General features: G+C 39.0%; 2 protein-coding genes and 1 long non-coding RNA gene across 4 annotated transcripts in view; 2 read left to right on the forward strand and 1 right to left on the reverse strand.

Annotated features, from left to right (window-relative positions):
* Positions 1 to 4475: 4475 nt before the first annotated feature.
* HNRNPU (heterogeneous nuclear ribonucleoprotein U) lies at positions 4476 to 14996 on the forward strand. Of its 2 annotated transcripts, none has more exons than XM_003798806.2 (14): positions 4476 to 5463; positions 6327 to 6438; positions 6513 to 6586; positions 8607 to 8746; positions 9283 to 9382; positions 9820 to 9932; positions 10368 to 10631; positions 10805 to 10924; positions 11322 to 11450; positions 11545 to 11713; positions 12260 to 12514; positions 12786 to 12970; positions 13370 to 13441; positions 13884 to 14996. In XM_003798806.2, the coding sequence occupies exons 1-14, from the start codon at positions 4779 to 4781 to the stop codon at positions 13935 to 13937; spliced, it is 2472 nt and encodes an 823-aa protein (XP_003798854.1). In that variant the 5' UTR covers positions 4476 to 4778; the 3' UTR covers positions 13938 to 14996. The 2 variants fall into 2 exon arrangements, with proteins under 2 accessions (XP_003798854.1, XP_003798853.1); XM_003798805.2 differs by having other exon boundaries at positions 4561 to 5406.
* A 5109-nt stretch (positions 14997 to 20105) lies between these two features.
* Positions 20106 to 23095, forward strand: LOC105887875. The gene is made up of 2 exons (XR_002775516.1): positions 20106 to 21835; positions 22210 to 23095. It is a non-coding gene; the product is annotated as an uncharacterized LOC105887875 (long non-coding RNA).
* A 647-nt stretch (positions 23096 to 23742) lies between these two features.
* LOC100961468 (cytochrome c oxidase protein 20 homolog) overlaps positions 23743 to 26507 on the reverse strand; it is a 6889-nt gene continuing 4124 nt past the window's right edge. The window contains exons 2-4 of the mRNA XM_023518566.1: positions 24903 to 25017; positions 24704 to 24767; positions 23743 to 24001 (exon numbers count right to left, since the gene is read on the reverse strand). Coding sequence (XP_023374334.1) covers positions 23863 to 24001; positions 24704 to 24767; positions 24903 to 25017 — 318 coding nt within the window. The 3' untranslated portion in view covers positions 23743 to 23862. The remainder of the gene's footprint in view (positions 24002 to 24703; positions 24768 to 24902; positions 25018 to 26507) is intronic.

The raw sequence follows: 26507 nt of genomic DNA on the forward strand, positions 1-26507 counted from the left end.
AGTCCCAGCTACTTGGGAGGCTGAGGCAAGAGAATCGCTTAAGCCGGAGAATTTGAGGTTGCTGTGAGCTGTGACACCACAGTCCTCTACTAAGGGTGACAAAGCGAGACTCTGTCTCAAAAAGAAAAAATAAACTGGGCTTGATTATAGTATAAGCAAATACAGAGTTAGATGGAACAGGTTCTCCATTTAATTTAGCATTCTTGTCAATTTCCATCACTCCTTTGCTAACAACCCTTCAACCTCACTGGAGATATTTTAGTCTTTTGGGGCTGCTATAAAAATACTATAATAAGCCGGGTAGCTTATAAACAACAGAAATATATTTCTCACAATTCTGGAGGCTGGGAAGTCCAAGCTGACTTGGGTGACTGGTGAGGTGCCTTTTATCTGTGTCCTCACATCATAGAAGTAGTGAACTCCGGTCTCTCGAGCTCCTTGTAAAGGCACTAATCCTATCAAAAGAGCCCCACCCTCCTGACCTAATCACCTCCGAAGGCCTCACCCCCTATACGATCATGGGAGGGAATAGTTGTCAACATATGAATTTTGTGGGGATGCAAACATTTGGTTGATAGTAGGAAGAAAAAGCCAAAGTCCTTACACAACTATGCACAAGGTTGCTAGCAATTTGGATTTTCCCTCTCAGCTCTCTCATTTCTCTTCCTACCATATCCTGCAGACTTCTGCCTCTTCTAGATATTTGCTCAGATGTCTCCTGATTTGTTTTGTCTTTTTTCCTCCAACTTTATGGAGGTATAATTGGTATACCAAAAGACTACACATACTACATGGTGAGTTTGGATAAATGTATACACTTATTACCATCACAGCAATAAGGTAATGAACATAACCATTACCACGGCTCGGTGCTGTGGCTCAAGTGGCTAAGGGACCAGCCACATACACCTACGGTGGCAGGTTCGAATCGAGCCTGGGCCCACCAAACAACAATGATGGCTGCAACCAAAAAATAGCTGGGTGTTGAGGCAGGCGCCTGTGGTCCCAGCTACTTGGGAGGCAGAGGCAGGAGACTCGCTTGAGCCCAAGAGTTGGAGATTGCTGTGAGCTGTGATGCCATAGCACTCTACCCAGGGGGACAGCTTGAGGCTCTGTCTCAAAAAAAAAAAAAAATACCATTCCCACTAACATTTTCCTTGTGTTTCTTTGTTCTTTTGGGGGCGGGGGTAAGAATGTAGACCTTAACAAAATTTTAGGTGCACAATATAATGTTAACTGTACGCATGGTGTTGAAAAGCAGATCTCTGGAACTTACTCATCTTGTATAACTGTATGTAAAATGTTACCTTATTGGCTCAGTGCCCGTAGCTCAGTGGTTAGGGTGCCGGCCACATACACTGGGGCTGGCAGGTTCAAACCCTGCCCTGGCCTGCTAAAAACAACACTAGCAACAACAACAAGAACAAAAAAATAGCCAGGCACTGTAGCGGGCACCTTAGTCCCAGCTACTTGGGAGGCTGAGGCAAGAGAATCACTTAAGCCCAGGAGTTTGAAGTTGCTGTGAGCTGTGATGCCATAGTATTCTACTGAGGGTGACAAAATGAAACTGTCTCAAAAAAAATGTTACCTCATTTCTTAGGCTTCCCCGGCCCTGCCCTAGCATTACCTTGCCTTTCTCTCATTTATTTTTCTTGTTTTAAAATGAGATATCTTGAGTGAGGTCTCCTGTTTCTTTTTCTATAGTATTTGTCGTCATCTCTGTTTTATTTGCTATGTCTCCTCAAGACAATAAAGGGATAATTATAGTCTCTGCTGTATCCCTAGCAGACTAGTGCCAATATTAGAGAAAAGACTCAAAACATATTTGCTGAGTGAACTGTGTGACAAGGTATAGCATTTTGGTATGTTTTTTTGCTTTAACCTTAAAATGTAAGTTTCTAATTTTTTTTATTATTTTTTAAAATTTATTTATTTATTTTGCAGTTTTCGGCCGGGGCTGGGCTTGAACCCACCACCTCCAGCATATGGGGTTAGTGCCCTACTCCTTTGAGCCACAGGCGCTGCCCGAATGTTAAGTTTTTTATGCTGAGCACTACAACTTTGTAATTACCTCTCACTCTATTATATTGGTAATTCACAAATCATAGTTTGCTATTGAGAATTAATTTGTCCCCTCTCTCATTCTGTATTCTTGGTAGTTTCAGAAGTGGGATTTAAAGTTCCTTACAGGTCCCTGAGAGAGTTAGAGGACTTGACCTGTACTTTTGTTGGTCTCTGTAGAGCAGGACTATCATAATAGCACTAAAAATATAAAAGCAGGGTGGTGCCCGTGGCTCACAGGAGTAGGGCGCCAGCCCCATTTGCTGGAGGTGGCGGGTTCAAACCCAGCCCTGGCCAAAAACTGCAAAACAAAAATTAAAAAAAATAAGAGCAAAATTAATTAGCAAAATTAAGTCACCATTTGTCCTTTCAAGTGGTAACACAAAATATACAATGGCAGATTTCCTTTGTTTGTAAAAAGACAAACAGTAAGATGACAGGTCTTTGGGCATTTAGAACTGTTTTTCTTTCAGATGGCTATAAGGCTGAGCACAATGTGAAGGCAGAAGCATTGTTATGGGAGTGAGGGTCTCCGCTTCCTTGGGCTGTAAAATGAGCAGGCTGAAAGTGCTCAGTAGTTATCATTGAATTCTAAAAAGTCTGCAAAACTGTTGGAAGATAAAGCCAGGGAACCACTCCATGTGCAGGAAAAGTTATATGTCATAGTTATTATTACAACTGATTAAATGCTCCAGGAAGGACCGTTATAGATGTATAATACCTAGGTACATAAACTTAGTTTTAATAGTTTAGTTTTTTCCAGTTAAATGAAAATAGCTTTCATATCACTAGTATTTAAAAGTGTAGGTAATATCTAAAGACATCTATAATTTAAAGGACCCTCATCATAATTGCATTTTACTCTGATTCATTAAGGGATCAATTATCCAGTTGGTCAACATGTAAGTCCCCTGTAGCTCTTTCTTATTTTTGAACACAAAGAAAGGATCAAATTCCAGTTTGTGGCTTGTTTATAAGCTTCAAAGACATTATAACCAAAGGTTAGAATGAGGTTTGGCACTATTTGGAAGTTTCTGTTTTGGGGGTTTATTCTCACCACTAACTTGCATTGAGGAGTATCCGTAGGACTGCAATTAATTTCAACTCAAATCACTTCACGAATGCTAATATTGCATACCTAATACATGACTGTATTGTATGATACAATGCTTCTTAAAAGCCATTGAAAAGAAACTAAAAATAAAATTTATTCATCAGTTAAATCACAGTAACCTACAAGAGAAATTTCCTATTTCTATACTTCTAAATTCAAATTAATCTTGGAGCAGTTATGTCAGCTAAGGCACCAAGCAGTGGGTTTTATAACCGATTCCTTAGTCAGAACACTGGCGAACGCTGTGTAGATTCTCTGGAGTTTAAGAAGTTAAATCTCTATCACCAATCTAAATTCTGGCATCCTTATTTAATATTTCAAGAATATACTATACCTTTAATTTATTAAAGAGAAAAATCAAACTTCTAAAATACAACAAAATAATGGACCCCCCCCCATGATATTTTTAACAAAATCACAGCCCTTTATTTTTCATGAACTTTAAGTTTCAGCGTGATTTGGTTTAGAGTATTTCCATAGGACTGATCAAAGTGTATGACCTAGCTGGGTCTCATCTTCGCTGTTAGCTACTGGGGACTTCATAACCGGATGACTAGGCCCTAAAATGGACAGAATTAAGTCTTACACAAGGGCTGTCTTTTGGGTAGGCATAGAAAACTTGGAAATGCAATTTCCAAAGCTTATTCCAGGGGTATTAATACCATAAGAATAGATGCTATAAAAAAAATACATGCTATGAAAAGGCTGATAAACTACGTTTTGCAGTACAGAGCACCGCGGCCAATTTCCAGGCCTTGCACTAGGAATTGTGGAGGAGACAAAAGGCTGACTCTGCCCTCGCCCTTCAACTTAAAATTCAATTTGCAAGACAGGACTTAAAAAAATTAACCTGAATGCACTACTATGCAGGGCTAAAAACTCTCCATATAACCTTTGCCAATTTGGGTTATACTCAAAACTAAAATAAAATTTTAAGGAGTTTTAAACGAATCGCTGGAGAAACATGTAAGAATGAAATCTAAGATGGAAGAAAAGGTGGAGGAGTGGAGTTGAATTGCCAAGTTGAGGACTTAAGGAAAGCAAATGAGTAAAGCAGTCTGCAGGCTGTAAAAGCGAAGAGCAAAACGAGTCTTGCCACCAAGAACTCGAAAGGCCAATAGACTTTGCAGTGGGCCGGTTTAACCGAAAGGCGGTTTCCATTTCCTCCCTTTGCTCAGTCCCAATTGGAAGCGCACTGCGCGGCCTGTGCCGCGCTCTGGGCCCCGGGTTCGGCGTGGGGGCGGGGAGGCAAGTACGGTAATGGGCGGGGCCGGTCGCGGGCGCGCTCCGGCTTTCCCCCTGCGCAGCGCTCCCGTCAGCGCAGGGGGCGGGGCGGCTATATTACGTGCGCGGCGCCGCCCCTGCGAGAGGACGTTGCGTGCTCGCTCGCGCCAGGCGAGTCTCCGCGTCTCCCTCGCGAACTCGGTGAAAGGAATTGGCGCCGTTCGACACCAGGCGGATCCGCTCTGCAGCACGAACCCACCTCCAGCCGCAGCCGCAGCCGCCGCCCGGGCCGAGGAGCAGCCGCAGCAGCCGCCACCAGTGGCCGAGCGAGCGGAGCCCAGTTTGAGCCAGCGCCTAGCGGTGAATTGGGGCCCTCACCATGAGTTCGTCGCCTGTTAATGTAAAAAAGCTGAAGGTGTCGGAGCTGAAAGAGGAGCTTAAGAAGCGGCGCCTTTCTGACAAGGGCCTTAAGGCCGAGCTCATGGAGCGACTCCAGGCCGCGCTGGACGACGAAGAGGCCGGGGGCCGCCCCGCCATGGAGCCCGGGAACGGCAGCCTAGACCTGGGCGGAGATTCGGCCGGGCGCTCGGGAGCAGGCCTCGAGCAGGAGGCCGCGACCGGCGGCGACGAAGAGGAGGAGGAGGAGGAGGAAGAGGAGGAAGGGATCACCGCCCTGGATGGAGACCAGATGGAGCTAGGAGAGGAGAACGGGGCCGCGGGGGCGGCCGACTCGGGCCCGATGGAGGAGGCCGCCTCGGAAGACGAGAACGGCGACGATCAGGGTTTCCAAGAAGGGGAGGATGAGCTTGGAGACGAGGAGGAAGGCGCGGGCGACGAGAACGGGCACGGGGAGCAGCAGTCTCAACCGCCGGCGACGCCGCAGCAACAGCCCCAACAGCAGCGCGGGGCCGCCAAGGAGGCCGCGGGGAAGAGCAGCGGCCCCACCTCGCTGTTCGCGGTGACTGTGGCGCCGCCCGGGGCGAGGCAGGGCCAGCAGCAGGCGGGAGGTAAGAAGAAGGCGGAAGGCGGCGGAGGCGGCGGTCGCCCCGGGGCTCCGGCGGCGGGTGAGTGCTGCGTTGTACGTTGCGCGCGGCGGGAGGCCCGCGCGGGTGGGGACCGTGCCCCAGGCCTGCCGGAGCCCCGCAGGGGGAGGGAGCCCCGGGCGGGCGGGGGCCGCTGCGCTGCAGGCGGGCGGGGGTGGCGAAGGGGAGGGGGTACGGGGAATCCCAGATTAGCCTTGTGGCCTCGGGCTCGGTGTGTGTGTGTGTGTGACGGTGGTGGCAGCGCCTCCATTATGTGGCTCCGAAGCCGGGAGGGGGGAGCTGCAGCTGCCGCTGGAGGGGGAGGAGCCGCGGGCGGCGGGAGGGAGCACCGTCGGCCCGCGGTGGCGCCGTCGCGCTGCGTGCGCGCGGTGCGGGCACATGTCTCGGGGGGAGGGGAGAGGCCCGAGGTCCCGGGGCGGGCGCGCTTTGGCGGCTCCTGGCCGCTGTATTGTGCAAGGAGCGCAAGGGCTCGGCGTGACGTCACTTCCGGCGGGAGGAGCCGGGCGGGGAGAGCGGGGCGGAAGATCAGTACAATGCGGCCGCGGGGAGCGCGGGCCCGGGTGGGGGAGGGGAGGCCGCGGAGCAGTTCGGCCCCTCCCCCCTTCCTGAACTCTCGTCGGGATGCACGTGGGCTCTGGGCCCGGGCCGCTAGTTTTCTTTGGCTTTCTCGAATAATCGGGTAGACTGGCAAAATTAGTAACGTCTTTAGACTGCGTCACTGACTTCAAGGCGATTGTTCTTTGAGTTCAGATTTGATTCGTCGATTAAAATCTCATTTTTAAAAATTAAAGAGGGTAAAGTCGGGTGCTTTACCCCTCGATAGGGAAAAGGTGTTCTCTGTTTTTCTGCGCTTTGGCGTCTTACAGGGTCGTTGTGTGTTGTAGGGGACGGCAAAACAGAGCAGAAGGGCGGAGATAAAAAGCGCGGTGTGAAACGGCCGCGGGAGGACCACGGCCGCGGGTACTTCGAGTACATCGAGGAAAACAAGTACAGCAGGTAGCGCGCGCTCCCGGGCTGGGCCGCCGCCCGCCGGCCGGGCAGCGGTGTCAGGAGACGATTCTGTCTTTCAGAGCCAAGTCTCCCCAGCCGCCGGTGGAAGAGGAAGATGAACACTTCGATGACACAGTGGTTTGTCTTGATACTTGTAAGTGAAGCTGTTCTCCCCCCTCCCCCGTTATCAAGTGGCTCTGGCTTTGCTTTCTTTTTGGTGCCGGGAATGTTAAAAGACTTAATGCAGTATGTTGAACTTAAGTGAAGAAAACTTAGGATGGTTTTTTTTAAAGCAGGGAGATAATGGCTTATATTCACACTCCAGGAGTTTAATGTTTTGTTCGGCATCGGTTGTATTAAGAGTAGTTTTATATATTTTTATGATTTGGAGGTTCTCATTCTTAGGAATGTAAAATTAATGCCAACTTTGGACTAGCTAATGGAAACTTGTAAACTATCTATAGCTTGTTCTTATAGGTTTCTACAATGAAGTAATTACACTTTTTTTGTGGAACTATTAAGTGAGCTATTTGGGCTGGTTAAATATTATTACTGATGACTTTTCCCATTAGCACACAAGTATATTCCCTATTCTAAAAGACTGTAATATTATTTTTTCAATAACTGCTCTTTTGTTCTCAATTCCAGTTCAGTAGCTGCTGCTTTAACATAAGTTGATTTCTTCCAAAGACCTGGGGCAGCAGCAGTGGGCCATCACTGGGCCACTAGCTTTCTTCAGCAGCGAATGGTATCAATGGCAGCACTGTAAATACTGCTTATTTTCCCAGTTGGGTTGCAATTGAGTATGAGGAAGTATTGCAAACCTGTAAATGGGCTTTGGCTGTCAGACTGTAATTTTTTTGTTGGGGAAAAAAAGTTGGTTTAGTTTATTGGAAAGCACAGGACTCCTTTGTGATAAGTAGGACAAAAGGTAGAAATAAATGCTTTAAAAATATGAGGTAAGGTGTCAAACTGCTCCATTAGATTTGAGGAGTTGAAGCTTAGATTTTCATGTTTTCTTGTACAGATTGTTCATACTCAGATTCGTAAGAGCATAAAAGTTAAAACTTTGGATTTCTCACTGAATATTCTTTATAGTTAGTTGAAACTGATAGTTCTTTGAGTCTTCTAAAAGGAAAAAACTATAGGAGTAGTTTATTTGAAAGTTTCATGTCAAATTAAGTTAGCTGAAATATTGTTAGAGGAGTGAGACACCAAAGTAGTGGTTCAGGAAGGTAATGCCATTGTTACAGACTTAACAAATCAGCTAGTAATATCAGTTTGTTAAATACCATATTGAGTTCAAACATGGTTTGTTGAATTAGAAATTTTATGACTGATTAAGAATTTTAGGAACAAAGCTAATTGAAGGCAAATTCCTACTGTAGATTAAATTTCTTCCCATCAGTAAAAACTCCCTAAGGAAAAAAAAGCTTTCCAAGGAGATTGCAGCTGTCACTCAAGTGCTAACTCTGAGAAGGGTGCATGCTAATGAGCCGGTGACCCTTGGTAGCTAGGTTAAAGACACTTCGGATTTGGATAATCCAGGAAGTGGTTAATCCCTAACAGGCAGACCTGGGGAAGAAGTACCAAGGACCTAGAATGCTGTAATACTAACAGCATTAGATGACCAAGTTTGTATTTTGTAGACTAAGCTGTCTTCAGAAGTTTTAGGAAAGAATTAAGGACCTAGAGCCCTGGTGTTTTAAATAAGTGCAGGATCAACAGCTCATACTCACATGTTAAAATATTTGGTCGTGGCCTCCCTTCACTTTTATTGTGGCACTGGTAAATTCTACCTGGTTCTGGCATGCTTCACTTTGATTTCCTGCTATCCTCTACTGCTTGCCTCTAAATCAAGGTAAAGAGCAGAGCAGGTATGTATTAATATCACATTGTCTTGATTTTTTTATAAAGTTAAAAATACACACCTTAAAATACACACGTTAAGCTTTGGTATCAGTTTCATAGGCAATTTATTCTTTCGTGCATAATTGAAGTGACTTATTGGTGGGAGTGGGGCTAAATCTGAAATTGGAACAACGGTGTGATATGTGTTTTACGCAGCATTAAGAAATACATGCACAAATTTAATAACCGAGTTTTGTCTACATAGCAGATAACATTTACACTGGATATCAAATGAGTAATAATGAGATTTGATATAATTACAGATAATTGTGATCTACATTTTAAAATATCAAGAGATCGCCTGAGTGCTTCTTCCCTTACTATGGAGAGTTTTGCTTTTCTTTGGGCTGGAGGAAGGGCATCTTATGGTGTGTCAAAAGGCAAAGTCTGTTTTGAGATGAAGGTAAAAGAAATTTTGTGGTTTGATTTTCTTTTTTTTTTTTTAAATTATTTTTCTAAAGAACTTCTGAGTTTTCATTTGCCTGCCATAGCTAGGTATCAGTTTGCCATAAATTAGAAGAAGGGCTGCTTTTTTGTGTCAGACCAGTTTGTTACATCAGGATTTGGCATATAGAGCCATGCTATTTTATAAGGCACTTGAAATGATCCCTAAGGAGCTTTAAAAATGTGGTTGGATTTCTCTTGTGTTAGAAAAACATGCTGTGAATATATTTAACTGGCTTTAAGTTGAGAATTGAAAACATGTATGTTAAAAATATTAATTGTTCTTTCAAATGTGAGTTGACCAAGTATTTAATGCAAAAACTTGCTCAATTTCAAATTATAGGGCACTTAAGTCAATTTAAGTTCTTATAAATGTTGGGGATGGGAAAGGGAGTTGGGTGTCTTCTTTGTGTTAATCTATCTGAAATAAACCAGAGTTCAGGGTTTTTATCTTCCTTGGTTTACAGTTTAATCATTTAGTGATTTGACTTTTAGGTTACAGAGAAGATCCCAGTAAGGCATTTATATACAAAAGATATTGACATACATGAAGTTCGGATTGGCTGGTCACTAACTACCAGTGGAATGTTGCTTGGTAAAGTTGCCCTTTGTGACTACTGTAGTTTTTTGGTACGGTTGGGATCTGACTTAAGTATTTTAGAATGGAAGGCATTCTGAAACTTTAGCCTATTTTTATCCATTCTGTTAATCTTTTAGAGCAGGGTAGTAATAGCATATATAGTAGGCAGGCACATGCTAAATTTTAAATTCTTACTTGTTTGTGGTTGGTTAAGCTTAGGACTGACGGTTAAAATAGTCATATCCATGACACAAAACGTGTAACTAAGTTTGTGTATGTACACACACAAATATGTATATATATTTCATCTATCAATTCAGTATCTAGTACAGGGGTACATAAGTCAGAATGTCAGATTATTAAATTTTCTACTCTTTTGTTTTATACCTTACATCTTAAGTAGTAAATATAAAGTAGATGGGTCTGTTTTTAAAAATTATTTCTTTCTTTAGGTGAAGAAGAATTTTCTTATGGGTATTCTCTAAAAGGAATAAAAACATGCAACTGTGAGACTGAAGATTATGGAGAGAAATTTGATGAAAATGATGTGATTACATGTTTTGCTGTAAGTTACAGCTAAAATTTCTGTGTAAAAAATTTTTTTTAAAGTAAAATTTTTGTGTATAAATGGCAAGTTAGCTACTTCTGGGGATTTTTAAAAAGCTACATCATTGTTAGCCTTTAGTATGTTCTGTGAATACATGAACCAGCCCTGGGTTGAAGACATTTAGCAGTTGAATTGGGAGAATACAGAAAATGCTTTGACCGAAAAGTATTAAACACAAAATTGACGTGAAAATTTTGTACTGTTTTCCTACACAATATTGTTTCTAGTTCTGGGTGTATGTGTTTCCTTGTTGATAACCATTCTAAGACTTCATTTAACATTTAACCTAAATACATCTTCTACAAGATAGATTTCTTAATAAGAACTTAAAGATTTTTAGAAAGCTTAAAGAAAGCAGGTCTAAACTGTTAAATATTTTTTCCTATTTAATAGAACTTTGAAAGTGATGAAGTAGAGCTCTCCTATGCTAAGAATGGACAAGATCTTGGCGTTGCCTTCAAAATCAGTAAGGAAGTTCTTGCGGAACGGCCACTCTTCCCTCATGTTCTCTGCCACAACTGTGCAGTTGAATTTAATTTTGGTCAGAAGGAAAAGCCATATTTTCCAATACCTGAAGAATATACTTTTATCCAGAATGTTCCTTTAGAGGATCGAGTGAGAGGACCAAAGGGGCCTGAAGAGAAGAAAGATTGTGAAGTAAGTGATTTTTTTTTAAGTAGTTTTTTTCCTTATGTGGAACATTAACAATAAGGGCTATATGAAAATTTAGATATTTCTTGTTAAGCATTGTAAAACTTCAAAAAACTATTTCTCATTATTAAGTGGCCTCTAATGAAAGTGAAATAACATTTTTTTCTTTTCACTTTTAGGTTGTGATGATGATTGGGTTGCCAGGAGCTGGAAAAACTACCTGGGTTACTAAACATGCAGCAGAAAATCCAGGGAAATATAACATTCTTGGAACAAATACTATTATGGATAAAATGATGGTAAGTAAAACGTTTAGGGCCCTATCACAGCATTTAAAACATATTGGGAGATATTCTAGGTACCTCTTTTGCCCACTGTCAATATCCAGTGTTATTATTTTAGGGATAGGCATTTGGGCAAAATAAAATTTTTACTTAAAAGGCTTCATGTGTAAGGTAAGCTTCCTTCTAGTGGCTAAGCTTACCTGTTTTTATATGTGTGCATACATATATTTCTTGGTAACTCGTAAGCATCTAATACCTAGAATGGATTGAGTAATATGTGAGTAAATGACCCTTTTTCTACAGCAATAATGGATGAAGGTGATACTTAAGTTATAAAATCTAAGCTTAGTACTAAAGCCTTAACTTGAGATTCACCAATTTAAAGGAAATTTTTAATTTTTGAAAACAACAGGTGGCAGGTTTTAAGAAGCAAATGGCAGACACTGGAAAACTGAACACACTGTTGCAGAGAGCCCCACAGTGTCTTGGAAAGTTTATTGAGATTGCTGCCCGGAAGAAGAGAAATTTCATTCTGGATCAGGTAAGCTATAGCTTTGAAGTTGAAAATGTTAAGTAATGCTTGGGTTTGGAATTAATGTTCAGTGTTAAAAACTCAAAACATTTTTTGTTTTAAGACAAATGTGTCTGCTGCGGCACAGAGGAGAAAAATGTGCCTGTTCGCAGGCTTCCAGCGAAAAGCTGTTGTAGTTTGCCCAAAGGATGAAGACTATAAGCAAAGAACACAGAAGAAAGCAGAAGTAGAGGGGAAAGACCTACCAGAACATGCAGTCCTCAAAATGAAAGGTGTGAAATCTAATTCCCCTGTAACTTTTCATAAAGTATTTTTTTACTTTATATCTGAAAAATGAATGTTCCTGCAATTTATATTGTTTCGGGTATTAGAGTAATCATTGGTAAACATGGTTATGTTTGGTTTGCTTCTGTTTATTTTTAGGAAAATATCACTAAGCCATGAGTAGATATTATTTAAAGAATTAAAGCCATTTGAGATAGTCAAGAATGGGAAAGCAAGCACCTCATGTAGTCAATGCTAATTTGAAACTAGTGGATGAATAACTACAGGTTCACAAAAGAGAAAATCACAATTAAATTCAGGGATGGGGAGGGGGCTTGGGCTCAGTCATTTCTCACCTAAATGGTACAGTGGGGAAGTACTCAGCTACAAGTCTGACAAACCCAAATAATTTGACCTAATTGTGTGTACCCTTCTATTAAGCCAAATTGGAAAAATAAAGGGAGAAAAGGCCATTTAAGAATTGAAAGCTTTAGCATGGGAGATACTTGGTGCATTGCGGTTTTTAGTTAATAATTTCATTTTGTTTCCTGCAGGAAACTTTACCCTGCCAGAGGTGGCTGAATGCTTTGATGAAATAACCTATGTTGAGCTTCAGAAGGAGGAAGCCCAAAAACTCTTGGAGCAATATAAGGAAGAAAGCAAAAAGGCTCTTCCACCAGAAAAGAAACAAAACACTGGCTCAAAGAAGAGCAATAAAAATAAGAGTGGCAAGAACCAGTTTAACAGAGGTGGTGGCCATAGAGGACGTGGAGGATTTAATATGCGCGGTGGAAATTTCAGAGGGGGAGGCAAGTTAATTTTGACTATTTGGTATACTTAGTGCAAGATGAAAATGAAGGGGTAGTCTTAAAGTCATGGGTTTAGCGAGATTTAACATTGATGCTATGCTGTTACAATTTTAATAAGTATTTGTGTGATTTGACATTAAATACACCTGTTATTTCAATGGTTAATTCTTTTTCAAACATTGTTTTTTCAAAAACGAAGGAATGGTTTAGAACACTTGACTCTTGTGTAAGTAGGTACAACACAACAAAAGTAAACTTTGCTTGCTTTTAGCTCCTGGTAATCGTGGTGGATACAATAGGAGGGGCAATATGCCACAGAGAGGTGGTGGCGGTGGCGGAAGTGGTGGAATCGGCTATCCATACCCTCGTGGCCCTGTTTTTCCCAGCCGAGGTGGTTATTCAAACAGAGGGAACTACAACAGAGGCGGAATGCCCAACAGAGGGAACTACAACCAGGTAATGATTTAAGGTCCCTATAAGGCAGTGATGTATCTGCATAATTTTGTCTGGAAAGTTAAAGGCCTATGTCTGAGTCTCAGTAATTGTAAGGAACATGTATAAGCATTGGCATAAGGAAGAACATGCAGTCCTCAAAATGGTTGCAGCTGGTTATTGGTAATGGTAAAATAAGCCCATTTAATTTAGGGTTTTCAGGTATATTGACTAGCAACAAGCCATGTGGATTTCTCATAGCGACAGAATACTTCAGAAACCAGCACAGGGTGCTCAAGACTTTGTATTCCCCTTAGATTAGCAGCTAGCAACCACCTGCCCCATTTCTTATCCCTTGTTACTACCATCACCCCCAGCAACCCAACACTGGGCTCAGAGCTAAAGAACTTTTCCTTTTTGTAGAACTTCAGAGGACGAGGAAACAATCGTGGCTACAAAAATCAATCTCAGGGCTACAACCAGTGGCAGCAGGGTGTAAGTAACTTCTTACATGTTTATGTGCAGTAATTGTATTTTGAGTTCCTAAGAATCAGTCTTGAAAAAGATCTTGCTGAGACACGGAAGTGTTTATAAGTGTTAATGGGTAAGGTGTGGATTGTGTTGCAGCTGAAAGGGTTGGAATTTACTATAACTTAATTTTTTTTAATAAAGTAATATTTAATATATATGGTTCTTTTTACTACTAGCCTTAATTGTGTAAACTAACCAAGTCATGACGTGTTTCTTTTGTAAAGTGTATTGATAATATAATGGGATTTTAAAACTAACTAAATGTGGTTTGATAGAAATCAGAGGTATGACAGGTGTAAATTTGTTTCCAGCAATTTACTCTGAATTAGATTCATTGTCATTTCCTAAAAGCAATTTGAGTGGCTTATTGATGTTTTTTCTTTAAAAAAAAAATTTTCTCTTACAGCAATTCTGGGGTCAGAAGCCATGGAGTCAGCATTATCACCAAGGATATTATTGAATACCCAAATAAAACGAACTGATACATATTTCTCCAAAACCTTCACAAGAAGTCGACTGTTTTCTTTAGTAGGCTAACTTTTTAAACATTCCACAAGAGGAAGTGCCTGCGGGTTCCTTTTTTAGAAGCTTTGTGGGTTGATTTTTTTTCTTTTCTTTTTTGTACATTTTTAATTGCAGTTTTAAAGTGAATCGTAAGAGAACCTCAGCATTGTGCACGATAAGAGAATGTGTCAGTATTTCAGGGTTCTACATTTTATCTGTAAAATGTGACTTTTTTTTTTTTATCACAACAAAAGTAAAATGTTGCTTTGTACCTGGTGTCTTTTATTAAGAATTTACTCCCCCCATTTCTCACAAAGAATAACAGTCGGGAGTCATTGTCACAATATAATAGAAATGTTAGCAACCAGATTCATGTAAGGACTAAGTGGTCCTCATGAATTGCATAAGACTCTGTACTGCTCACATTACACTCCATCCTCTCTGTAGTGTGCTGGGTAGCAGAGGGGGTAAGCCAAATAGTTTCTGACAATAGCTGGGAAGGCTTTTTTTCTTGAGTAACTGTGGAATTCACATAATTGGGAATGAAGATTTAAAAGTTGGAACTAAGATAGAGAAGATGGAGTGTATGTAGAAGGGCTGTTAAAAATGTAAATCTTGGTTGCATTATTTGTGGAGGCTCAAACTTGTGAAGGTTAAATACCATAATTTTTCCATTTGTTCTGCATTTTGATTCTGAAAAGAAAGCTGGCTTTGCCCATTTCTTATTAAAAAAACTTGTTGTAAATCCAGTTGTCTAATGGGATCTATATGAAGTTAGCTATGTCTGTATGCCCTTCTCCCACAAAATACTGTATAACTAGTGTGCTTGTAGTAGTTAACTCCACCATCTTTGTAAGCTAATGAAATTGTGAGTCACCCATTTATATCTTAATTTTTAATCATGTCAGTTCTTGAATGGGTATCTCCTTAGCCTGCTGATTTCTTTTTCTTTCTAAAGAAAGTGGGTGGAGAAATTAATTTAGACGTTTGTTTGCAATAAAAAGAATTCATTTTACTCTTGTTTTGGGATTCTCGCCATCAAGGTTCAAAATCCCTTTATATAACTCCGAAAGAGGAGAAATCTTAAGTGTGTGCTTTTCTGGACAGCTTATTCTTTACTCTGTACTTAGAACATTTAGGTTTTAAAAACTTAAATGTATGTTGACGAATGATTTATAATTATGAAGTAAGTTGAATTCTTCCCTTCCCTTCCCCCCGACAACTTTTAACATTTAATGAGGGGAAAAGGTACTGGCTGGGAGAAGCTAACACTCAGTTTACCATCTTTACAAAATGCTAATGGCTGTCCTCAACTGATTATTTTATATACATATATATATGAGACATGAAACTCTGGGAATAGATGCTTTTAGAAGCCATCATGCAAGCCAGTCATTGATTTCACTACTACACAACACTGCTAACTTAACTGTAGCTATGTGATAACATTAGATCCCCTAATTGTAATTTTATTGGGTTTGCACAGAACACTTTTATCTTCTCCTCACTATGTGAAGTGAGGAATCAGGAGTCAAACTGTAGAACTAAAACATGACTTCAGGGTAGTGTTTTGTTGGTGTTTTTTAGGTTGCTTCTGGTAAGTTTAGGTTTGCTGTATTTCGGATTGCTTAGAATTTTGTTTGTAGTCTTTTAAAAGCAGATTTTTACCTTGAATTCATACTTGCAGATTTCTTGTGATAGTTTTAGATGGTGTAGGTTAACAGGAATTTTTAGAACAAAGGCTTAATCCTTAATTACCATAGGATATTGAGCAGTTCAAGGTAGTGTCTCATGAGTTCCGTGTCTATTCGCAGTTAATGTTAGTGACCACTGGCCTGAGCTACTTTTCACTATACATTATATTTAAGATTGCATAGATACTGACCCAGAGGAAAAATTTAAACTAGATCCTAATCAATGTTTAGGTGTCCTCAAGTTTTCCTTTGTGCCTTTTAAAAATCATGAATATATCTTCTAGTTGAGAATTGCTTACTAAGGGATACATTTCATAACAGGAACAGGAAAGTAATGGTCAAATAACACTAGGTAGACTTCTTTGTCAGTATAGTCCAGAGAATTTTGGGAGGAGAGAAAAAATAGGTAAAAGCACTGTCCAGAAAGATGTTTTAAGCAAACAAGATTGGAATTAATGGTATTCTCTACATTTGTGGGGCAAATAATCTTAGAAACTATTTAAGAAATTCAGAAAAGAGAATGTACCAAATAGCCAGTGAAGGGAAGAAAAGCAGGTGAAGGAAATGCCAAGTGTTGGCAGAATGAGAAACTTGGTTTATTGTTTACCCAATTGAAATGCCATCCCTGTACCCCTAATAGCAAACAAAAATCAGAACGAAGGCACAACTTAGTTATGAACAAATTGTGACATACTCAGAGAAAACTTACTGTGAGATGGCTTTTGGTTTAAGGGGTGCTTTTTAAGTTTTATAGATGTTTCATGCTCAAAAAATTGGATTGGTCAGCTACAGTATGAAAACAGTATAGCGGCTAATAAGAAAACTGAAACTTGTAAGCTAGAAAGTAAATGAAATTATGTAGAAAGTTGTCCTTATATTGCTGTTAGGTTATATTGAACTCACCTAGCCTTTGAAGTGCTCTGGTTCTAACTTGCTAAGAAGGCAGTGACCAGCTTCTTCAGGCTTTAATGTCTAGATAGCAAGACGTAATGAAAGGAAGCTATTAAATATATTAAAAAATAAGTTCATTTGCCTAGGATATATCCTGTCCTAAAATTAGGAATACAAAATCTAGGTGTCATAAGCATTTAACAACAAGGTATTTAAGCTTCAAGTGTCTTTGAAAATTCAAAAATTTTTAAGGAGTTTACACCTGGGGTTTTATGTTCATGAGCTGTATTTAACATTTGCCTCACTTTTGGGAGTTGGATGATTCTGTAAAATTTGTTCATAACATAAATTGGCTTCTACTCTTAGGACCATGTCTATAATGGGTTCCTCTGCACAAATAAATGGAATGAAATATTATACTAGTTTTTAAGGTAGTGGCATATAAAGACCTAATTACAGGTTTTGTCACAACATTTTTTTCTAAGCCAAAACTAGAATAAAAGTTGAGTGAAAAAGGTTTAAACACCTCTTAAACTAGAGCCTCCTAGAGTAGAGTCTATGGTATCTGTTACTGGATGTAAGTGGATCTTCCAAAGTTTCCATCAATCCTTAGACATTCATGTAAAATATTTTTTAAAAGTGGAGGGAACTTGGAGAAGGAAAGAATTAACTACTCCCGAGCCCCCAGAATACTCACTTGAGATGTTCCTTTGAGAACACGAACACAGCGTTGCCTGCTTTGTCTTTGATTTATAATTTTGGAGCCCTGAGATTGAGGTGTTCGGAATTTTTATGAAAAATTGGGTTTAAGTATTAACATTGTAATGCTTAAAAAAAATAAGGATGTCTTACGTAAAGGCCTGACCATAGGTTGTGATACCTATGCAGTGGGACTCCCCCAAGAATAATTCTAAGGGACTGTAAACATTAGTGGTGTGAGCAAGAATCTGTTGACCTGAGGGCCCCCAAAAAAGAAGTTAAAATTAAAAGTCATGTAAACCCCAAGTCTGTTGAAATTCTCAATCTCCTCTAAGTGTAGCCCAAAATGCTCAGTTAAATTGTGATACCCTCTACCTTTTTCTTGTAGTTTTTAGCTTTTGAGTATTTTTTGTGGCCATAGCTATTCCTCACCTTTTTAAAACATGAGTGTGATCTAGCTAACTGGGTCAGTACTTGAGATTTTAGTTTTATACGCTGTTCTGGAATCATCCCCAAGTTTTTTATTTTTCAGCTATTATTAGAACTACAGGTCATGTTTATAAAATAAACATCAAAAGTACTTTTTTGTCCAGCTCCCTCATGTTGGAGTGACTTAATTTGTTTTAATAACCCTTGCCAATAACCTTGATAGTTAAAATTAAGCCTTTTTAGAATTTGAAGATAAGTTACTGTACTTAAGGAAGTTGTGTGTATCCCTTGAGTGTGTTGGAATAGATTAAAAACCAGGGCTCCTCACGTGTCTTGACATTCCATGGTTGTGTATACTTAGGAAGTAGGATTGAAACAACCCACCTTAATGTGTAGTTTTCATTATGTTCAGCTACATACATGTGCGCGCTACTTTATTTGGCATCACACTTAACGCCAATCTCAAATCGTGCAAAACAGCTGGACCTCAGAAAAATAGAGCATTTACATGGGAAGTAGCTAAAAAAGATTGTATACCTAGACAAATAGAGACTGTTGCATCCTAGCCAATTGACTAAAAATGTAAGAATGCGCTTAATTTGTCTCCTTAGGAACTTCATTAAGTCTCTGAGGGATAGTATATTGGATATGGGTGGAGAGATTAAAATTCACGTTAGGTAGAATTACTCAGAAATGTATACCACCTAGATAGGGGAATTAATAGTTCATAGGGAAACAAAGGATGAAGATAAGTGTAGGCAGAACATCTGTAAGTAATCACTGCTAGGTGAGGTTTTGGGACAGGAACTTAGCCATGTTTTTAATTTGTTATGTAATTACAGCCTAGGAATGTTTTTTTTTATGCCAGGATTCAGTATATTGGATATTGACAAGGAATAGGGGTTTTGCTTTTAAGCAAAGTTGAATCTGATCATGAGAAACTATAGCTGAAAGCAATGAGATAAATGACATGCTAGGAATGTCTTCATTCAGTTCCTTTTTGTTACACCATTACAATCACTGGTCTGTGCCAGTGGCGTAGTTTCTCATAAACACGTCCAGCCTGAGTGTCTCCACTCCCGGAAGTTAATGCAGGGATGACAGGCTGGAAAACCAACATGGCTTCTAACTGGTAAACACTGAACTATTGTTTTGTGGCATGTTCTTTCCTGCTTTTTCTTTAGCAGTCCCATTCCATGATCTTACAGGAAGCAAAATCAGTTTTTCTGGTAAAATATACTTTGCAGACACTTAAAGCATTGCCACAAATTGGTATCAGCCAAATTTTCAAGATAGAAAAAGCCACCAAGAACAGATTATTTTAGTATAGACATCTAATTACAACTGAAAATGCTTTGAAAGTATTAGAGCATACCTAGAGAAGATGAGATAAAATTAACACTTCACATGAGTGACTGGGGCTTATTTGAATGGCAACTAATAGGGAGTTTTTGAGGTAGCCTGTATCGGTTCTCTGTAAAGGGAAATGGGAGTGTCACGGTCGAGTACAAGAATAAAAGGTTCCAACTTACTTTTTTTTTTCTGAAAAGTAATAAAGCAAAAGAAATGTGCTGATTTAAATTTCATCTCCTTTTCCTTAGTCTGTCCATGTGAATGTGCTGTGTGGAAGAGTTAAAGGGCCCAACTAAATGTGTTCCAGTGATTCCAATAGGTATTCCAAATTAATTGCTGCTTGTACGTTTAACAGTTGTTTTGTTAGGCTTCAGGATCACCTTAAAAGGATTCTTAATTTTTTAAAAAAGATAGGGGGGGAAAGGATTGGAACCAGATGGACAGATCATAACAGAGAATAGGTGTTTTTTCTTGCATACCAGGAGTATTTGGTGGTTCTCTTAGCAGTTGGCAGTCCTCTTAGGGTTACTAAAAGATACGAGAATAGACCTGAGTCATTTCAAGGGTAGATCCATTTTCTTGGTGGCTCAAATTCCTTCTTTTAAATTTGCAAGGTGTTTGTTTTAATATCCTCCCTACTTGTAGGGCTTTAAAAATTAGCTTATTTTAAGATTCAGACTTCAGGAGTTTTAAGTAAATAAGTGTTCTAATATAAAACAATGAGTCTAAGATAGCTTTCTGTCCTTGGTTTCCTAAGATCTTTTGTTGCATTTATACTAAATACACAAATACTCCTTATTAGCTTTTGAACTTTGGAAAATAAGTTGATCTTTTGAGATAATGAAGTGATATAGGGGCGGCGCCTCTGGCTCAGTGGGTAGGGCGCCAGCCCTATATACCGAGGGTGGCGGGTTCGAACCCGGCCCTGGCCAAACTGCAACAACAAAACAGCTGGGCGTTGTGGCAGGTGCCTATAGTCCCAGCTACTCAGAAGGCTGAGGCAGGAGAATCACCTAAGCCTAGGAGTTGGAGGTTGCTGTGAGCTGTGACGCCACGCACTCTACCTAGGGCGATAAAGTGAGACTCAAAAAGAAAAAAGGTGGTATGACTTCATGTCTTGAAGTATATAAAATCAAATAGCAAGTGAATTTAAAATTTAAAGGCTTGAAGGAATGGGGAAGTGTGGTGTGAGCTTTAATTGTGCCAGTCCCTAGAGCATTTCATTTTCACTACCTGAAAAAGACTGGATAAACTTAGAGAAAACTTATCTCACTTAAAGACCTTATTTTGGAGTATGTAGTGGGAAGAGAGAGGACTTGGGTGCTGTTGTCATTCCAAATGTACCTGTCAAGGTTTGCATATGGCTCTATGCACAAATAAAAACCAATATAATGGCTTCTGAAGAGCAGACATCTTTAGGTTTCATAACTAATTCTGTTTATGAGGAAAAAGTTGATAAAACAAGGAAAGGAAATATATCTCAAATTAGCTGTGTAGATAGATGGCAAGGCTAAGGCATAATATTTTATTTCACATGACTTTATGGCATAGGGGAAGAAACATTTCTATGGAAACTTACCCTTTAAGAAACAAGGATATGCAGAGATTAGAGTGCTTTATCCCTTAAGGGTTTATCAGATAATAGGTGGCTTACAACATATAGGACTTAATTACTCCTAGAAAAAGAACAGGTACCAAGCATTTAAGTGACAGATTTTAAAGTGAACAATAGAAACTTACTACTAGTGTTTGCCTATTATGATCATAGTAGCCTTCTTAAGATAGAAATACTCTGTCCTTGCTCTAGAAAATAAGAGTGAGGTGGATGCAGTGGTTGAAAAGCACTGAAATATATGCAACACATTGATCTGTAATGTTCACATTACAAACTTTAAAATGTAACACTTTCATGATAAAAACTTACTTTGTCCCATTTTCCCTTTTAAGGAAAAAGTTTGAAAACATTTTAAAATGGAACTTACTGTGCAAAGTAAGATGTGTAAACTACCAGTATTTGGGTGGTAGAGGATATTGGTATATTATATTGATTTGACGACATGACTACTGGACTATTTTAAGATGCTTCCAGAAAATAATTTTATTCTAGAGGACCAGTACAAATCAGAATTACAGCAATCGTTTTAATTTTTCTACTTTCCTTGTTAAGGTCTTCTGCTTACCCCCCAAATAGTGTATATCTTAACATGACTTTTAAAGGGGTGACTTGACCCCCATCACAGATTTTTATCTAGGAATAGAAGGATTCAAACCCTATTTGATACCTAGCTCTTTGCTGAAAAGTGCATAAACAGGAATCCTGAATTTATTATATAGACCTCCTCGCATAATATAATCGAAGCAAAGGGAAACCAGCGATGGAGTAGAGGTACGTAGACTAAAGAGATGCTTGCAAATCAAATAATGGTCCCAGGGATAGTCACAGTTTCTTGTTGACAAACTCAGTCAATATAAATCAGAAATCCATAGAAAAGCTAGTTAATTTTAAATTCCCTAAGGTCCTTTTACTGAGCTGGAACAGTGAGTAGTCAAGGAAAAGCAAAGAGGGAGGGGCAAGGGAAGGGGGAAATGCATAAAGAACTAGAAAGATTTTTAAAAGTAGATATGATAGATAAGCCAAAAAAGTTTTTAAGACGACTAATGACCACAATTCTATTTTAATCAGCTATTTAGCTGGTACCTACTGCTATATCACCTAGTGTGAAATTTCGGAATTAATGGAACAATGAAGGAAGCATTGCACTGGAGGCGTGGAAGGTGGGCATGGAAGGTAGGTTGCTACTCTTGAACAGTTTTAAGATTTGCAGAGTGTGGAAGTCTAGATGAGAGGGGTACTTGGACACGAACATTAAATCTAACACCTCTTGACTATTTTGTGCCAGATACTTTGTTGGGAATGTTAAAGATAAAGGCAAGGTTCTGCCAACAAGAAACTTGGGTTCTGTGCACTAGTGGTAGCAGACACCAGTAAGTCAACTGTTACCATACACTTTGGACACAGAAGTTCTATGGCACAATAGAAATTAATGGGGAGACTGGAAATGTTGAGACCAATTAGTAAGATATTTTGTAATAGCTCAAGAAATACATCAGTCATTAATGATCATAAAATAACAAATTATGTTACCTATTTGTTTTATCCAGGTCTCCAGTTTACACAAGCACTCTTCTGTGAAAAGTGAACTAACCTTGTTACTGGTGAAGGTGTTGGAAATTTTACCAGCTGAGATTTCTCTTACCCAGGGTAAGATGCAAATTGCAGTATACTAGAGCTAGAGGGGACTTGACTTAAATCTGATAAGCCCAGTTGTACATGTTACTACATTAAAACATCTTTCCGTATCTGTCCTCCAGTGCCATATCCTCTTATCCACAGATTCAGCTGACTGCAGATTGTGAAGGTATTGGGAAAACCAAACAGTAACAATGCAGCAACAAAAAAATATAAAATATAACCACTATTAGCATTTACATTGTATATTTGGTATTTTAAGTAATCTAGAAATGATTTGAAGTATATGGGAGGCTGGATATAGCAGTGTATGCCTGTAATCCCATCTGCTCGGGAGGCTGAGGCAGGAGGATTGCTTGAGTCTACGAGTTTGGAATTAGCATGCCTAGCACAGGCAACAAAGTGACACATTGCCTTAAAAAAAACCCCTGTGGGAGGATGTGCAAATGCTATAAGGGACTTGGGTATGTGCTGCAGATACCCAGGGATGGACTCCATACAGAAACTGAGCATGTGTGGTCTGTCCATACAGTCTGTTAAATACCAGGTTATTGTGTAGTGTCCATCACGTTTTCCCTCATTCATGCAGTGTTGCCTATCATTTAGAATTTTAAACAGTTAATTTGGCTGTGGCCAACTTGAATAATGTAGACTGCACTCAGCTTTGGTTTGTGCCAGTGAGAGTGGACAGATCTTGCAAAATTGTGTTCTTCTTTCTGTTTAACCTTTTCTTATCAAAGTCCAAATCCCTTTTGTAATTGCCAAATTGGAATCAGTAAAAATTTTCTCTCTTAGAAACATGTTTGACAGTGTCTTTCATTGGTAGTTAAAGCATTTGGTAAACTACAGAACTTCTGTACCCTGACCTTCCCAGTGACAGCTAAAGAATGTGGGCGTGGGAGCACTTCCGTTTTCCCGGAAGAGGACTTCTCGCTCTATTTCAGTGGCTTGCCATAATACTTTACAGTAACAGAACATACAATAATGAGCTATGATTTTATTGACCACTGTTTTTTCCCCAGTAATTCTTTAGGACTTCTTAATTTTTTTTTAAAGTAATGTTGATAATTTTTTGAGAAAAGTTTCATTGTCTTAGAATTAGAATTTCTCCTGGATGAGCTTGGATGTTGGGTAATTCTATACTTGTATTTTAAAGGACTTTTTAATGGGACTTTTATTAGTGTAATAATATAATTGTACAATTTTTTCATTGCACCAGTCTACCAAATTCTGAAAATATTTTTTATATACCATGTGCATATTTGAATTCAAGACTAATTTTACTTAAAAATTAAGACCTTGGATACTTCAAAAAAACACTAAGGGCACTTAGAAATAACTTTATAAAAGTGTGACCTGTTCATTATATGCAACACATATACTACATTGGCAGTAAGATAACTAAGGCCAGAACAAATTTTGACTTTTCATGCAAGTGTGAACAAAATAAAAAGACTACAACTTACACGTACTTTATTTACTTGATTGCCAGCTTAGTGTACATAAAATGCTTTATGTGGTTAATCTCAGCTTTTGTTCACATTCATTTTCTATGATCAGATTGCTTAATTGCTGCTGTTGCTGTTGGTTTGTTTTGTTTCAGGATCAAGGTGGGTGCTTTCATATAATATCTTATTTTTAATTCCTTGTCTGGCAATTCTTTCTTGAATTCTCTGCTTTGCATAATTATACCTACAATGGAACCTTGTAAAAGAAAAATATGAATAAATTATTACTATAAAGTTCCTATAGAAATTAGTTTGTGAAAATTAATCATTGTTCTTTATAATTATCACATAGTTTTTTAAAATGCTTACAGATGACTACCCCAAGACTAATGTGGAGTGCTATTTTGGAGTGGTTGTCAAATTTTAGAATTGTATCAAGTGAAGATTTCTATCAAAAAGAACATATGTAAATGGAATCACAGTGTAACTTTACATGAATGGAATCATAGAGCATGTACGTAATATACTATGGGGTCTGGTTTAATTTTGCTCAAGACAGGATGCCTGAGGTTCACCTGTTTTATATTCATCAGTAGTAGCAAAAACATTAAAGTAGCATTTTTAGATGTGATGAATAAGTGATATAGGAATTAGGGTAAGAGAAAAGGTTGAGGCCTTCCTAAATAAGTGTAAAAGCCATTAATTTTGTTTTAATAGAATGTTGAATGTCATGCATTCATCTGTTAGATCATTCAGTGAATGATACGAAATACATGTATATATATATTTAAAAGGTAAAGGCAACTCCAGCAGTGTGTCTTTAAGATTCACAACACATTCTTCACCACTAGAGGTTGGGATCTCCCAACAAGAGCTGGCTGTGAAAAAAAACATATGCTTCTGTATTAGATAACATGTAATCTAATCATGAATTTTCTTGAATACTTAGCAAACATACCAGCATCCTAAAGTCACCAACATGAATCCTCCTACTCCAACATCACATGATCTTCTAATTCTGCCTATTGAAAATAAGCATAATCACTACAATTGATTAGAACTATACATTATATAAGCTATAGTTACTCTTATCTAGAAAAGAATTATCAACAAAGAACTTTGTTCAATACATAGATAAGTAAAAAGCCGATACTCACTAGTTAACAAAAAATGTCCAAGGCCAGCCACGACAGCTCCTAATGAACCATATAATACCGAATCCCGTGCACAGGGAATGTTTTCAACATCTAAAATTCCTAGGAGCTTAAATGGCTAGGATGGAAAAAAAGAATATGAAAGTGAAATTTCCGGGTGGGTTGACAAAAATTACATCAGCATCTCCCTTGTCAAAAAGATTACTAATTTTTTTTCTTTTTTTTTTGAGACAGTCTCAAGCTGTCCCAAATCTTGGGCTCAAGCCATCCTCTTGCTGCAGTTTTTCTATTTTTAGTAGAGATGGGGGAGGGAGAATCCTGCGTTTTGCTCAGGCTGGTCTTAAACTCATGAGCTCAAGCATTCCACCTGCCTCAGCCTCCAGGAATACTGTGTCCGGCCTACTTTATAAGGTATTATTAGACTGGGATAACTCAGAATTGGTTTACACTTTGCCCTGGTTTGGTATACAGTCTGAATTGTGAAAACTTAATCACAAAGATAACTGTGTTGTATGTATTTTGCATATCCACTGATTTGGAAATAGGAATATAAATATTTCATGAGGTCTTCAAATGAAATTGCCAAGAATTTGGCTGTCACTGAAATTAAAAATCTTAGTTTGCTCCAAGAATCCCAGTAATTTAAATACATTTTCTTTTACCATTTATATGCTGTTCTAAACTCCATTTTCATGCTTTGTTGTTTAACTAGGTGAACAACAGTTGCAGTTAAATAAACTAGTATGTGTTCTTGCCTTTGAAATGAGGTTGCACTTGATTGTATTCGATTCTGTGATCACAGTATATGGTAACCACAGCTAGCTGTGGAGGGAAGAGCTGGGAACCCAGAGCTGGCTTTTTGTCTCAGCAGTCTGTTGGCCTTGATTATTATGACTTCTTTTTCTGCAGTCTTCATTGGGTTTATGGACTTTTAACTGGAATGTCTGTCACTCTTTACTACAGGGCTGCAGGACAGGCATTTAAAAGAAATAGCTATGTTTAACTGGCATTTCTATTGATAAAAATAAGTTAGAAATGGTATCTTCTGAAACAAATTAAATTTTCAGTAACACTGTTTTCAGGTTTTGTAGTTTTAAAAGCAGCCTAATACTGTTTGAGACAGGACATGAAGCTAGATTATATTAAGAGCATTCTATAGGATGACGTGACACCTAGTAGAAGGTAAAATAATGGAAGGGTAAAGAGATGAGAAGAAATGGGGAAAGAGTAAAAGGCAAGTCAGTTTAAAGGTTGAAACATGAAGATAGTCTTCAACTGTATGTATGTTTTGCCTGTATTTGGTTCTTTGGCTCAATCACCTGCTGGAAAAGACAATGTGACTTGGTTCATAATAAAAGCAAAAAACTGCCTACTTGCTTTTGGGGTCTGTTTTGCTGCCTCCATTTCCCTCCCTCCACACTCCTAATAGGATTGCTTCATGAGGCATGGGAGGTGCTCTTAGTTACAGGCTTTAAAAGCTGCAATACAAAGATCTAATTTGGCCTCTCCATTTTTTAGAAAAAGAACATTACTTGCACTGTATGCTCATAAGGAATGCTACACTTAGAACTCCAGTCAAAACTAATGCCTCTAATTCTAAACAAGCTT

This window comes from Otolemur garnettii, unplaced genomic scaffold, assembly GCF_000181295.1.
Source record: "Otolemur garnettii isolate 467f Iridium unplaced genomic scaffold, OtoGar3 scaffold00141, whole genome shotgun sequence".
Lineage (NCBI taxonomy): Eukaryota > Metazoa > Chordata > Mammalia > Primates > Galagidae > Otolemur > Otolemur garnettii.

Excerpts from the sequence above, each read along its gene's own strand:
- HNRNPU (XM_003798806.2), top strand. The coding sequence starts at position 4,779 with ATGAGTTCGTCGCCTGTTAATGTAAAAAAGCTGAAGGTGTCGGAGCTG. Across the intron at positions 11,714-12,259 it reads TGCAGTCCTCAAAATGAAAG|GAAACTTTACCCTGCCAGAG; the intron begins GTGTGAAATCTA and ends TGTTTCCTGCAG. Across the intron at positions 13,442-13,883 it reads ACAACCAGTGGCAGCAGGGT|CAATTCTGGGGTCAGAAGCC; the intron begins GTAAGTAACTTC and ends TTTCTCTTACAG.